This window comes from Jaculus jaculus, chromosome 5, assembly GCF_020740685.1.
Source record: "Jaculus jaculus isolate mJacJac1 chromosome 5, mJacJac1.mat.Y.cur, whole genome shotgun sequence".
In the NCBI taxonomy this organism is placed as follows: domain Eukaryota; kingdom Metazoa; phylum Chordata; class Mammalia; order Rodentia; family Dipodidae; genus Jaculus; species Jaculus jaculus.
The window spans coordinates 61,865,781-61,880,218 of NC_059106.1; the positions used below are offsets into that span (position 1 = coordinate 61,865,781).

The following is a 14,438-nucleotide window of genomic DNA, read 5'->3' on the forward strand; positions in this document are numbered from 1 at the left end:
GAACCTGGAATTTACTATGTAGTCTCAGGATGGCCTTGAACCCAAGGCAATCCTACTTCAGCCTTATGGGTTAAAGGTATGCCCCACCACGGCTGGCCCTGCATTTTAATTTTGAAGGGGTGTTTGGAGAGTCCCTTGTGTGACTAGCTGAACAATGAACACAGACTGGTACCACAGAATGTGGCTCACAGAAGTCAGTGTTTATATATAGCCAAAACTCAACAGATGATGGTTTCTGTCTTCTTTATGTTTTTAATATCCAGAATCTAACAAATGGGACTCAGAATTTGCTGGAAAATCCACCACTGGGAATACAACATTCACATTAAGTTCTGTATCCTCATAGGATCGCAGTGCTGAATTCATTTGGTTAGAATAATGTGCCTTACATAGTTGAGTATGTAAGGGACATTGCTTATTCTAGAAATTTTGCTTTATTTACAATATGAACAAAGCTAAGGATGTAATTTGAAAAATTTGAACATGGTGGTGCACACCTTTAACCCCAACACTTGGGAGGCAAGAGGTAGGAGGACCACCATGAAGGGATGACAGACAGAATGAATTGCAGGTCAGCCTGGACTAAAGTCTTACCCTTGGAAAAACAAAAACAGAAGGAATTGTTTGTATGGACTTATATTGACTTTAAAAAAATTATTTATTTATGAGATAGGGAGAGCGAGCAAGCATGCCAGGGCCCCTAGCCACTGTAAACAGACTCCAGACACATGTGTCATATGCATCTGCCTTACATGGGTTCTGGGGAATTACCTGGGTCCTTAGCTTCATAGGCAAGCGTCTTAAGCCACAAATCCCTTAGGTCGACTTAAAATTGGGTCTAAAAATATTTACTTATGAAAGAAAAATACCCAAATGTCTCCATCTTTACAGGGATAAACTGAGGGAATACTTACTGTATCTTCATCTGGAAAGCAGAGGTCTGCTGAACAGGTGGATTCCTCATCTTACCTTGATGCCATAAGTTAACAGGCATCCTATTAGATAAGGCATGGAAAACTCAACCGAAGTGCCTGGTCTGTTCTGGAAATTCGATGTTCCAAACTGAACCAACCCATCCCCCCTTGACCCCTGTCTCAGAATGGTTTCATCTTTGGGACCACCTCCCCAACAGTCTCCTTTTCCAGGCCTTCTGCCACATCTTGTTGGTTTTTCCTCTTCTAACCAGGTCCCATATCATCTGGCATTATCATAATATGCCTGAAGTATTAGGGTTCCAGCCTGCAGGTTATTTTATTACTGAGGTCCAAAAGCATGGCTCTTCTCTCCAAACCTAACCAAATGTTTCCAATGTTCCCAGTGCTGACAGCACTGAGACCATACTTTTGCTCCTGCTACTAAAGGCCTCCGGTGCCACCATCTGTCTTGCTGAACTTGCTTATCTAATGCTGTTAAATCCCATGTTCCTGGAAGCACTGCCTTAAGCCTTCCCAACTCCATGGCTTAGTGTTTCTTTCAGCAGGCATGTTTCCAGTGCCATGTCCAAAGGTAAGCTGCAGCACCTCTGAGCCTGAAGGAAGTTCCTGCTCCCTTCCCAGGATGCCCACTTGGCCCCATGGTGTTGCTCATTAGCTCCAGAAGTGCATGTTTCCAGCACAGCCTGTGTTTGCAGAGACAACTCTCACTAAATCCCTGAACAGCAGTCTGAGCAGCAGCTCTCTGCCCAAGCTGACCACAATGAACAAGGCACACCAGCTTCCTCTACTTGCTGTCTCTTGCCGGTTCCAAAGACTAATACCAGACTGAAACCACTGTCTCAGGGCAGCAATTACTGCAAGAACTACTCGGTCATCCAGCTGATCCCACTCCCTGCTGGTTCTGTTATAGTCCACATTGTAGGTACATGCAAGGATTATTTTAGGGTTTATTCATGAAAAGTTCAAAAAACAAACTAGAACTCCGAAGAACTCACTGGTGATGCTCTGAGTTTCCAAAAGGCCTCAATGCTCATCACAGTGGCCACAAATTCCTTAAGAAAATCTCAGAGGCATATTTTCTAAGAAACCTGCTTTCATTCTGCTGGATAAGAAAACTCATTTGGTTTTGCCTTCAGACTACCAGTAACCCCAAGGGACAAAACAGCAAGACATATGAACTTTTTTATACTAAGAAAAGAAAGACCAAGATACACGAGGAAATTCAATTTAGATTCAAGGACCATGATATTTTGTCAAGCAAAAATAGTCTTTATTCAAATTTAATGGAAACAGGGGCCACTATACTTTGCAAGACGGGGAAAAATAAAATTAAAAAAAAATTCTTTTCTTTCCTTTTAATATAAAACAATATAATCACAATACCAGAATATGGAACTCTACAGTTTACTTCCTATGGGTTACTGCAGGTATCAATTTTCCTCGACTGTGCTATTCACAACTTTGTTAAGTCCAAAAATAGGGAACCAAAGTGGTAGGAAACTGAAGACAGCACTTTTCACTAAATGGCATACATCAAAGGGCGTCAATTCAAGGGCAAAAATGGTTGAACTCACCATACCTACCTATGCCATCACTCCACTGGCCTCACGAGCCGTCCAGGTACCGGGCTCCCTGCAGCACAGCCAGGCCTGAAAGCCAAGGCATCTGGATATTCTACTGTGGGCCATGGGTAAGGGGGGGAGGGGGATTCAAAGAGAATTTTTTTTTTCAGTCGAGCAGGAAGGCCTGGTGCCAGGAGGCTTTACTGAGAGGAAGCACTTAGATTTAACAATTATAGACACACCATTAGGGGAGTTAAAAATGTACAGCAGTGACGTATGGTCTACTTCAATCACTTGTGCTACGGCTACCAAACATGTACAAAAGACTTCTTGGGTAGTTCCAGCCGTGGGAGTAGCCAGTTAGGACCTTGAATGGGACCTAGATCTAGACTGAGAGGGCGATCTGGAAGCAGACCTGGATCGAGACTTAGAACGAGACCGGGTTTTTGAAGCTGACTTTGAACGGGAACGAGATTCCAATGGAAGATTTGGTTTTGATTTGGAATTGGATCTTGATCTGGACCGGGTCTCCGTGTTGGGACCAGCATCTCCACTCTCCCCTCGGCCTTCTCTTGGACCAGACTCAGCCTTGGCATGTTCCCGCTCCTTTGACCCAGAGCGGGACGGTGACCTGGACCGTGAGCGGTCAGTGTCATCCTTCTTCTTTTTCTTGCTGCTGCTGCCGCCGCCACCTGCCTTGCTGTCTCGCTTGCTGCTGTGTTTCCTGTTCCTCTCGCTCTTGCTGCGGCTGCGGCTACGGCTCCGGCTCTCCTCCCTGCTTCTCTTCCTGCTCTTCCTCTTGTCCTTGCTTTTGCTGCGGCTGCGGCTCCGGCTGCCTCCTTTACTTCTGCTCCGGCTCCGACTCTTGAGACTCTTCTCCTTACTGCGGCTCTTCTCCTTGCTCCGGCTCCTGCTCACACTCCTGCGCTTCTCTTCCTCTGCTCTCCTCTCCTGGCTCCTGCTCCGGCTCTTGCTCTTGTGACGACTGGGGCTCCGGCTTTTGGGTTTGCCTGCACTGTCATTGTTCTGCATCTTGTCTTCAGTATGGTCTTTGTTCTTGCCACGGTTCTTGTCCACACTGCGGCTGCGGCTCCGGTCCTTGCTGGGGCTTCTGCTTTTCTCCTTCTTGCGGCTGCGGCTCTGGCTACGGCTGCGGCTCTTGCTCCGGGAGTGGGAGCCTGACCTAAGGAGACAGGGTGCTGGGTGAGTGACAGGTAACTTGCTACTTACCTCATAAAGGTCAGAAGGTGGAGAGGCCATGGGGGGAGAGGGGGATATCCCACCCAACATGACGAGTAGCCTTAGTCAATGATTGCTTTCTGTACCCAACTCCAATGTGGAACTGGAAAAGGTAGGATGAAGGGAGATGGGTCCTAGGGCTAAACCCCAAGTCAGTCCTGTATCCCCTGGCAGGCAGCCCCACCTGGACCGGGACCGGCTCTTAGAATGACTGCTTTTGCTGCTGCCACTTCGGCTTCGGCTCTTTCGAGAATGTCTGCTTCGAGAGCGAGACCTAGAGGGAGAAAAGGAAATTTTAAGCTTGCTACTAAGGACTACCACGACAGTATCTGTATCTAGGCATTAACTCTCCTGTGGTCTAGGCCCACAGAAAAGGTCATCTGCATGCATCCCACCTAGATGGCTCTTCCCCAAACTCCTACCTTTTCCCCATCCTGAGGCCTTGACTCCCTCCCTAGGTCTGGCTCTTTTTCACTCAATCCCTATTTCTACTGAGGCCAATGTGACTGAGCCAGTTCCTTCCTCATATAAAAGGCCAAAGGGGTGCTTGATCCAATCTCCTTTTACCCTGAGACCTGCCTCTTCATCTTCTGCAGCTTCTCTGGCAAGGCACCACCACCTGTACCTGGAACAAACGAGAGCCTCCCAACTTGCCCTTCTATAAATACTTCTGCCTTTTCCTGACTCCTCCTCACTGTGAACAGAGAGCTTCCTTAAAAACCCTACACTGGGTGGCGTACTCGGGAGGCAGAGGTAGGACTGCTGTGAGTTCAAGGCCACCCTGGGCTAGAGTGAGACCCTACCTCATAAACCAAAAAATTAAAATAAATTTTTATATACATACATCCACACACCTCCTACACAAGGAAGCTCCTGGTTCTACTTGGAATAATGAATGATCCCAGAAATGGGAGGAAATAACAAAATGGGCCCAGGTCATCTTGTTTGTCACAGAGAGGAAATGTTCTGATCTTACTGAACCCTGCTACCTATGAAGAACTCTTGCTAAAAACATTTACCCTACATCTTAATTAGATCTAGCCAGAGTTCACTTCCATCTTTAAGAAAGTCCAGGAGATAAGTCTCTCAGTTCAATAATACCAAGAAAACATAAATATAGAAGGGGAAGGGCATTTTTAAAAGCCAAGAAAAATGCATGTGATAGAGAAGAAAAATGGTAGGCCTGGGCTGGAGAGATGGTTTAGCGGTTAAGCACTTGCCTGGGAAGCCTAAGGACCCTGGTTTGAGGCTTGGTTCACAAGACCCATGTTAGCCAGATGCACAAAGGGGCGCACACATCTGGAGTTTGTTTGCAGTGGCTGGAGGTCCTGGCGTGCCCATTCTCTCTCTCTTTCTGTCGCTCTCAAATAAATAAATAAATAAACAAAAAACAAAATGGAGGGCCTCTTTCCAGCTAAATAGACTTAACTCTTGGCATACATGGCTAGGTTGCATTCTGTTTGGAAACATTATAATAAAGCCATCCATGGAGTAAATGGGGAAATAAGGATATGGCTTAGATATTAGGTGATTGACAGCATTATGTATTGCTAACATTCTTAGGGAGAACCTAGAACTGGTTATTTTTATTCCTGGAGACATATTCTGAAGTATACAGGAGTTAAGTGTTGTAATTTTTACAATTCTCAAATGCAACATAAATGTATATGAAGAATATAAACATACATGCACGCATGTATACATGTGCAGTGAGGAGAGGGAAAGAAAAGGCAAAATACTGCTAAGGCCAGGAGGAACACACCAGTACTCATGAACTGGTCTTTCGACTTTCATGTTTGCAAATGATCACGAGATAAGATACGGCAAACAGTAAAGTGCGTTCACATGAAAGCCAAACAAAAACCAAAGACTGAAGACCCAAATGATGTTTCTGACTTAGGTATAGAAACAACCTGCAACAGATGGGACACCAAATGCATATGCATTCAAAGATTCATCCACAGTGACCCTAAAGCAATCACCTGTCACTTTTGGAAGGTACTTGGATTCACTGATATTGATACATATACATCCTAAGTAATGCAACAAGAACCATATACAAAAGCACTACCAATGAAATAGTCCTGCTAAAACATGTCCTTTCTCAATGTCGTAACACCTAGCTATGAGTACATAGGAAATATGGGGATAGGGGAAAAAAAAAAAAAAAAAACACATGCAAAAACACATGCTAACCTCTGCCATGGTGGTACAATCAGTAAAATCTAAACTTTGGGAAAACCTTCACAATAGATGACCCTGTTCTTCAACATAAATGTATGGGAACTGAACAACTTTCTCCGCCAAAAAGTTACATCACTTTCTACCCACTACCTCCAACTTTACTTTCCAGGCTCAGCTTATATGACCTTACTGACCCAGCTGGTTAAGTGCCCTGTGTCTATTTCCTTTAGTGAATCTGTCACAATGGAACTATTTGCTTACTGCCTGTCCACTCCAGTGAGGACATGAATCAGATCTATTTTGCTCACAACTGCCCCTCTGATTCTTAGAGGCTATGATTGGACTGTTGGCAGAACAGTTTAAACATGACAGTCTCTACTCTTCAGGAGCTAGGGTAGCAGGAAAGGTAACCAAGATTCCTGTGGCCATGTTTCCTTTCCTAGCGTTGAGACAGGTTATCAACTGGGTATGGTGGCACACACCTTTAATCCCAGCACACGAGAGACAGAGGTAGGAAAATTGCCCTGAGTTCAAGGCCATCCTGAGACTACATAGTGAATTCCAGGTCAGCCTGGGCTAGAATGAGACCCTACCTCAAAACAAAAAACAAAAAACAAAAAACCCCAAAAAACAGGCTGTCAGGAAAAAATGTGAAAGGCCACTGATCCTTTCTCAGAGAAAGGACTTTACTTCTATTTATATTCATGACATAAGAGCTCAAGAGTTTTGCAAATAAATTGTTCAGTTCAAAGTTCTGGGTCATTGAACAACATGGAATCATGTTATTGAGAACCCACAGAGGAACAACAGTGGATCATCTATGTGTTCTTTTGTGACTTACTGTGAGGTGCCAATGTACAACTGACAATCAACTGTACCTTGAATGACTCCGACTTCTGGAATACGACCGGCGGCGTCTAGAACCTGGCTTGTCTTCAACTAATCTGATTTTTCTGCCATTGACTTCAGTTCCATCCAACTTTTCCAAAGCTCTTTTCATATCAGAATAAGATACAAATTCAATCACTCCTTCATTTTTGCGCCCCTTGTGAGCATCTGCATAGGTCACTTCTCCTGCCTGACGCATATAATCCTAAAGAAAAAGAAGAAAATCCTTGAATCTTTTACACAAAGATTCAGTAAAGTTTAACCTTAACTACCTTTTGCTAGTGGCAGGTGTCGAACCTGGGATCTTACACATACTAGGAAAGTGTTATACCACTAAGCTACATCCCCAGCCCCTTTTTTCCCTATCTGAGATAGAATCTCACTATGTTGTCTAGGCTGGCTTTGACTCCTGAATAGCTGAAGTTACAGAATACGGAGGTTCTTTGTACTATCAGACAGTGACACTAGTCTAGTATGTAGTATGTCTAGTGAGCGAGTACTAGACAAAGTTGTAACATTAAATTGTTCCTTAAAAATAGTTATGTGTGGATATAAACATTTTCTGTTAACTATCACTTTTTGAGACAGGATCTCATGTAGCTCAGGCTGGTATTAAATTAACAGTATTACTGAGGATGGCCTTCAACTAACTCCTGATCCTCCTGCCCAGCCTAGCTATCACTTTCTAAATTTTATAGTGGCAGCTCTTTGTTTGCAGAAGCTCATGTCACTATGTTAAGTTAGGTCTTTTACATTCCATTATGTAACTATAACAGAAAGCATATAGATGATAATGACAAAATATAAACACATCTATAAGGGGATCATGAAATTAGCCCCTATTTTACTTAAAATGGCTATATTATCTCTTTAAAAAGTATAAAAGGCAACTGAGGCTGGGCAGTATAAATCTTTAATCCCAGCACTAGGGAGGCTGAGGTAGAATGACTTCGAGTTGAAGGCCAGCCTGGAGCTATATGTTCCAGGTCAACCTGGGCTAGACTGGGACTCCACCTCAAAAATAAATTTCCTTCCTCACTCTCTTAGGATTGAATATGCTTCAATAAGAGAATACAACTACTGTGCTAGATAAAGGCTAAAGTGACATATAAACTAAGGGAGGTAAAATTAGTGCCTAGTGTTAACTAACCAATACTACTTTATATACACTCAAAAGATAGTTGTGAGGGTGGTTGGGGTGATGGTTCAGCCGGTAAAGGCACTTAATTGCAAAGCCTTCTGTCCCAGTTTCAATTCCCCAGTGTCCATGTAAAGCCACATCCAGAGTGGTGCATGTGTCTGGAATTACCTTGAAATAGCAAGAGGCCACGGTGTGCCCAGACTCACCCTCTCTTTCATAAATGAATAAAAATATGTATTTTTAAAGATAGTCATGGGGTGCTGGAGGGACTGCTTAGCGGTTAAGGCGTTTGCCTGCAAAGCCAAAGGACCCTGGTTTGATTCCCCAGGACCCCACGTTAGCCAGATGCACAAGGGGTGTACACATTTGGAGTTCATCTGCAGTGGCTGGAGGCCTTGGTGTTCCCATTCTCTCCCTCTCTCTCTGTCAAATAAATAAATAAAGTCGTGGGCTGGAGAGGTGGCTTAGTGGTTAAGGAACTTGTGTGTGAAGCCAAAGGACCCAGGTTCAATTCCCCAGTACCCATGTAAACCAGATGCACAAGGGTAGCACATGTGTCTGGAATTCATTTGCAGTAGCTGGAGGCCCTGGCACACCTACTCACTCTCTCTCTCTCTCCTTTCTACTTCAAATAAGTAAATAAAAGTATTTTGTTTAAAAAAGACAATTGTGGTTTGAATATTCAACAAAGCTCATTTTGTTTGGTGCATTTTTTAAAAACTGTATTTATTTATTTGCAATCAGAGGGGGGGATGGGCATACCAGGGACTCTAGCCACTGTAAACAAACTCCAGATGCATGTGCCCCTTGTGCATCTGGCTTATGTGGGTCCTGGGGAATCAAATCTGGGTCCTTTGGTTTCACAGGCAAATGCCTTAACTGCTACGCCATTTCTCCAGCCCTGTTTGGTGCATTCTTGACCATCTTTATGAAGAATGAATACAGCATTTTTATAGTATTTCATTACTTACTATATCAGAAATATTTATCTCTTACTAAACATAATCTTCCAAATTAGTGTGTACTGCAATATTTTCTGAGGATTTCTCAACAGTTGAGAATTCAAGTTATTTGCAGTAGTACAAAAGACAGGGAGCCATCAACAATGGGATATACTGGACAGTGACTGTGAATGTTAGTCAGTTAGGCCAAAACAAGGAATACTATGGTAAAGTGAAACAGGATTACTGGAGGAAAGCTGAGCCAGTGTCACTACACACTTCCAAACTAGTGACAACCAACAGTAAATATTTATTGTATGACAGGTATGTTTTAAGTATCTCACCCCTAATTATAACCACATGAGAGAGATGCAATTATCACTTTCCCTTTTACAGATGTACACAGGGAGATACACAGACCTTAAGCAAAATGCTCAAGTCAGTGAATATCCAAGAACTCAAAGCTTGTTTTTTATTTATTTTTAAAATATTTGGGCTGGAGAGATGGCTTAGCGGTTAAGCACTTGCCTGTGAAGCCTAAGGACCCCGGTTCGAGGCTCGGTTCCCCAGGTCCCACGTTAGCCAGATGCACAAGGGGGTGCACGCATCTGGAGTTCGTTTGCAGAGGCTGGAAGCCCTGGCGCGCTTATTCTCTCTCTCTCCCTCTATCTGTCTTTCTCTCTGTGTCTGTCGCTCTCAAATAAATAAATTAAAAAAATTTTTTAAATATATTTAAAAAATATTTTATTTATCAGAAAAAGAGAGAGAGAGAGAGAGAGAGAGAGGGAGAGAGAAAGAATGGGTGTGTCAAGACCTCTAGTTACTGCAAACGAACTCCAGATGATGCCATGTGCCACCCAGTGCATTGGCTTATGTGGGCACTGGGCAATCGAACCTGGGTCTGTAGCTTCACAGGCAAGTGCCTTAACCACTAAGCCATCTCTCCAGCCATATTTATTTATTTCTTATTATTTGAGAGATGGGGGAAGAGGAGAGATACCAGGGTCTCTTGCCCCTGAAAACATGTGTCACTTTGTGTATCTGGTTTTACTGAGTATTGGGAAGGCAAACCTGGGTCATTTTTCTTTGCAGGCAAGTACCCTAACTGCTAAGCCATCTCTCCAGGGCCCCTACCACCACCACCGCTTTTTTTTGAGGCAGAATCTCACTTTAGCCCAGGCTCGTTTGGAACTCATGGAAATCCCCCTACTTCAGCCTCCCAAGTAGTGGGTTTATAGGTGTGAACCACCAAACCCAACTTCCAGAAATGAAATCTTAATCCTACCCTGTAGTATAGGTTAAACTACCAATTCTCAGTGGTACCCTTTTATAAAAATTTTCATCTTAGTGCTGGAGATATGGCTTAGCAGTTAAGGTGCTCGCCTGAGAAGCCTGAGGACCAACGTTCAACTCTCCAGACTCATGTAAGCCAGATGCACAAGGTGATGAAAGCACAAGGTCACACATGCATTTGGAATTCGATTGTAGTGGCTGGAGGCCCTGGTGTGCCAGTTTTCTCTCTCTCATAAAAAAAAATAAACAATTTTAAAAAGTAATTTTTAGCCAGGTGTGGTGGTATATGTCTTTAATCCCAGCACTGGGGAGGCAGAAGTAGAATTGTCATGACTTCGAGACCACCCTGAGACTACATAGGAAATTCCAGTTCAGCCTAAGCTAGAATGAGACCCAACCTTGGAAACACGACCCCCACCAAAAAGAAATTTTCATCTGAGTCTGGAGAGATGGCTCAGTGGTTACAAAGACTGCTTTCAGGGCCTGGGAGATTGGGGTGAGGGGGATGTTCAATTTCCCAGCACACATAAAGCCAGATGCACAAGGTGGCATATGCACCTAGAATATGTTTGCAGTAGCCCTGGTGTACTGTCTACCTCTCTCTCCATTTCAAATAAATAAATATTTAAAATAAAAAATCAAAAGAGCTGGGGACATAGCTCAGTGGTAGAACACTTGTACACAGGCCAGACCTTAGGTTTAATTCCTTTTTTAAAAAAATTATAAAAAATAAATATTTGGCCAGGCATGGTAGAACATACCTTTAATCCCAGCACTCGGGAGCCAGAGGTAGGAGGATTGCCATGAGCTTGAGGCTAAGACTACATTGTGAATTCCAGCTCAGACTGGGCTACAGAGAGACCCTACCTTGAAAAACCAAAATAAATAAACAAACATTTAGGGAGAGAGAAAGAGAGAGAAGGGGGGGGGGAATGGGTATGCCAGGGCCTCAAGCCACTGTACACAAACTCCAGATGCATGTTGTGCATCTGCCTTTACGTGGGTACTAGAAAAGCAACCTGGGTCTTTAGCTTTGCAGGCAAGTGCCTTAACTGCTGAGTCATCTCTCCAGCCCACAATTCCTTCTTAGTGCAAAAAGTTATAGTTAGGCTGGAGAGAGATGGCGTAGCAGTTAAGGCATTTTCCTGCAAAGCCAAAGGATCCCCGGTTCAATTCTTCAGGACCCATGTAAGCCAGATGCACAAGGAGGTGCAAGTGTTGAGTTTATTTGCAGTGGCTGGAGTCCCTGGCGTGCCCATTCTCTCCCTCTCTCAAATAAATAAATAAAATATATTTTTAAAAATTATATTAAGTCTATTTTAAGGTTGAGGAACAAGGGCACAAAGGTAAGGGACCTGCTTAAGAACCTCTGGTCTAACTAGGAAATCTGCTCTGATATCTATTATTTTCATTTTCCTAATAGTAAATCTGCCTAAAGCCTATTAAGTATACTGAGTAGGTTCTAACTTCACAAATCAACAAACAATAAACAAAAACTTCTGAATACTCTGTGTACCATACACCAGAGGAAGGGCTGGTCTTTTCTGCTTATGAACAGAGCAGCTCTCCAGTTCTTGACCACAATGCCCAACTTGTGCTTTCAATGGCAAATGAGGCTCCTGGTCTCAGTTGTTCTAAGACTGACTATATGATTGACTATTTCTACATCTCAAGATTGTTGTGAATAAATTTAAAAAGTGAAGATGACATGAATATATAAAGAATTCCTAATTACTCTTTCCTTAACTCACTCATTTTGCAAAAGACGACTTATTTATTAGTAGACAAAAAGAAAGGAAACAGAACATCCTTTCATGTGTCCTAAGACCACACAGGTTAAGCTTCTTCCTTACTGAGACTGAAAACCAACACTGAGGGCTGGAGGGCTAGCTTATCAGTTAAGGCATTTGCCTGCAAAGCCAAAGGACATAGGTTTGATTCCTCAGGACCCATGTAAGCCAGATGCACACGGTGGTGCATACATATGGAATTATTTGCAGTGGCTGGAGGCCCTGGTGCACTCATTCTCTCTCTATCTGCTCCCCCCTGCTTCTTTCTCTTAAATAAATAAACAAAACCAACACTAATATATATGTAAATGTGAAAAAAACAAGGTAACACTGGGGCTGGAGAGATGGCTCAGCTGTTAAGATGTTTGCCTGTGAAGACCCCAGTTTGAGGCTCGATTCCCCAGGACTCACATAAGCCAGATGTACAAGGCAGCACATCTATTTGGAGGCACTGGCGTGCACGCTCTCTCTTTCTCTCAAATAAGCAAATTCTCTACTACCCACATAAAATCAGATGCACAAAGTGGTTCATACATATGGAGTTAATTTATAGTGGCAAGAGGCCTTGACACATCCATTCTTTCTCACTCTTCTTGCAAATAAATAATGAAAAAATTTTCAGATAAAGGTCAAATAACGTTTTAATTAAAACAAGCAGGTCGGACGTGGTGGTGCACACCTTTAATCCCAGCACTCGGGAGGCAGAGGTAGGAGGATTGCCATGAGTTTGACACTACCCTGAGAATACAGAGTGAATTCCAGGTCAGCCTGGGCTAGAGCAGACTCTACCTCGGGGGGGGGGGGGGGGGGGGGGGGAAGCGGGCTAGAGGGATGGCTTAGCAGTTAAGGCGTTTGTATGCAAAGCCAAAGTACCCAGGTTCAATTTCCCGGGACCCACATTAGCCAGATGCACAAGGAGTGTACACATCTGGAGTTCAATTGCTATTGCTGGAGCCCTGGAACACCCATTCTCTCCCTCTCTGTCAAATAACTAAATAAAAATAAAATATTTTAAAAAATAAATAATTAGAGCTGGGTGTGGTGGCATACTCCTTTAGTCCCAGCACTCAGGAGGCAGAGGTTGGAGGTTCGCCACCCTGAGCCTACAGAGTGAATTTCAGGTCAGCCCTACCTCAAAAAAACAAAAAACACCAAAACTAGGGCTGAGAGATGGCTTAGTGGTTAAGCACTTGCCTGTGAAGCCTAAGGACCCTAGTTCAAGGCTTGACTCCCAGGACCCACGTTAGCCAGATGCACAAGGGGCCATATGCGTCTGGAGTTTGTTTGCGGTGGCTGGAGGCCCTGGCATGCCCATTCTCTCTCTTTTTCTCTCTCTGCCCCTCTCAAATAAATAAACAAAAAAAATTAAAAAAAAAACAAAACAAAACACCAACAACAAACAACCCCAAAGCCAATGTCACGCTCAGCAGAGAACACTGCACCTTCTCATGGTTTCAGTCAGAGATCTCACATAATTTGAAAGTTACAGCTAATGCTTGCAGAAACAATGGTGGCTTGTGGTTTTTTTTAAATATTTTTATTTATTTGAGGGAGATACACAGACAGATCAGCACACTAGGGCCTATTGCAAATGAACTCCAGACACATGCACGATTTGGTACATCTGGCTTTATGTGAACACTGGGGAATCTTTTGCATGCATACATCTTTAACTCCTGAGCTATCTCCCCAGCCTAAATCTATCTTTTGTTAGCTAGAGACCATACCAGTACCTTCCTATAACACTAACCACAGAGAAAAACTTCACATAATACAAATTTGTAATGGTCCTACATGTATGTACAATAAGAATGAAATTTTCGGCCTTTTATACTACTATAGAATGGTTTTGTTGTTGTTGTTGTTGTTTTTGGAGATAGGGTCTCTCACTCTACTGACCTGGAATTCACTATGTAGTCTTAGGTCTTCTCAGTACTGGGATTAAAAGCATGAGCCACCAAGCCTGGCTATTTCCTAATCTAATTCCTATCCAATTTTACCCCAGAAAATTAAAGAGGCCCAAACCTTTAAGTCTTGCCAGCTGCACCGACTTGACAAATTCTCCACAATCAGTCTGTACTCTGTGCGGGTGGGAGGTCCATATTTATCTCGGCCACTTCTTCTGTAACCATATCCACCTTGAGAAGGTTCAAACAGATGAAACTACTTCAATGGAGAGAGAGGAAAAGACACAGCGCATATTCTCTATGAAATATTTAATCCCTCACCCTAAACTACAGGCTAGCCTTAAAGGCGTGCATGACCATGCCCAGCTTAAGACTTATTTTTTGCATGTGCACATGTAAGTGATATGGAAGCCAAAGGTCAATGTTGGGTCCTAACTGGCTTTTACATGAGTGCTGGAGGTTCAAACTCACATCTTTATGCCTATTGGACAAGTACTTACTAACTGAGCCATCTCCCCAGCCCTTCAACCAGAGTTTTTAAAAAGCTATCAGTTAGCC

The 14,438-nt window shown here is 43.3% G+C and overlaps 1 protein-coding gene across 1 annotated transcript in view; it reads right to left on the reverse strand.

Moving 5' to 3' along the window:
• Positions 1 to 2,183: 2,183 nt before the first annotated feature.
• Positions 2,184 to 14,438, reverse strand: part of Srsf4 (serine and arginine rich splicing factor 4) — a 34,587-nt gene continuing 22,332 nt past the window's right edge. Inside the window, exons 3-6 of the mRNA XM_004671265.3 lie at positions 13,999 to 14,111; positions 6,799 to 7,013; positions 3,921 to 4,010; positions 2,184 to 3,680 (exon numbers count right to left, since the gene is read on the reverse strand). Coding sequence (XP_004671322.1) covers positions 2,858 to 3,680; positions 3,921 to 4,010; positions 6,799 to 7,013; positions 13,999 to 14,111 — 1,241 coding nt within the window. The 3' untranslated portion in view covers positions 2,184 to 2,857. The remainder of the gene's footprint in view (positions 3,681 to 3,920; positions 4,011 to 6,798; positions 7,014 to 13,998; positions 14,112 to 14,438) is intronic.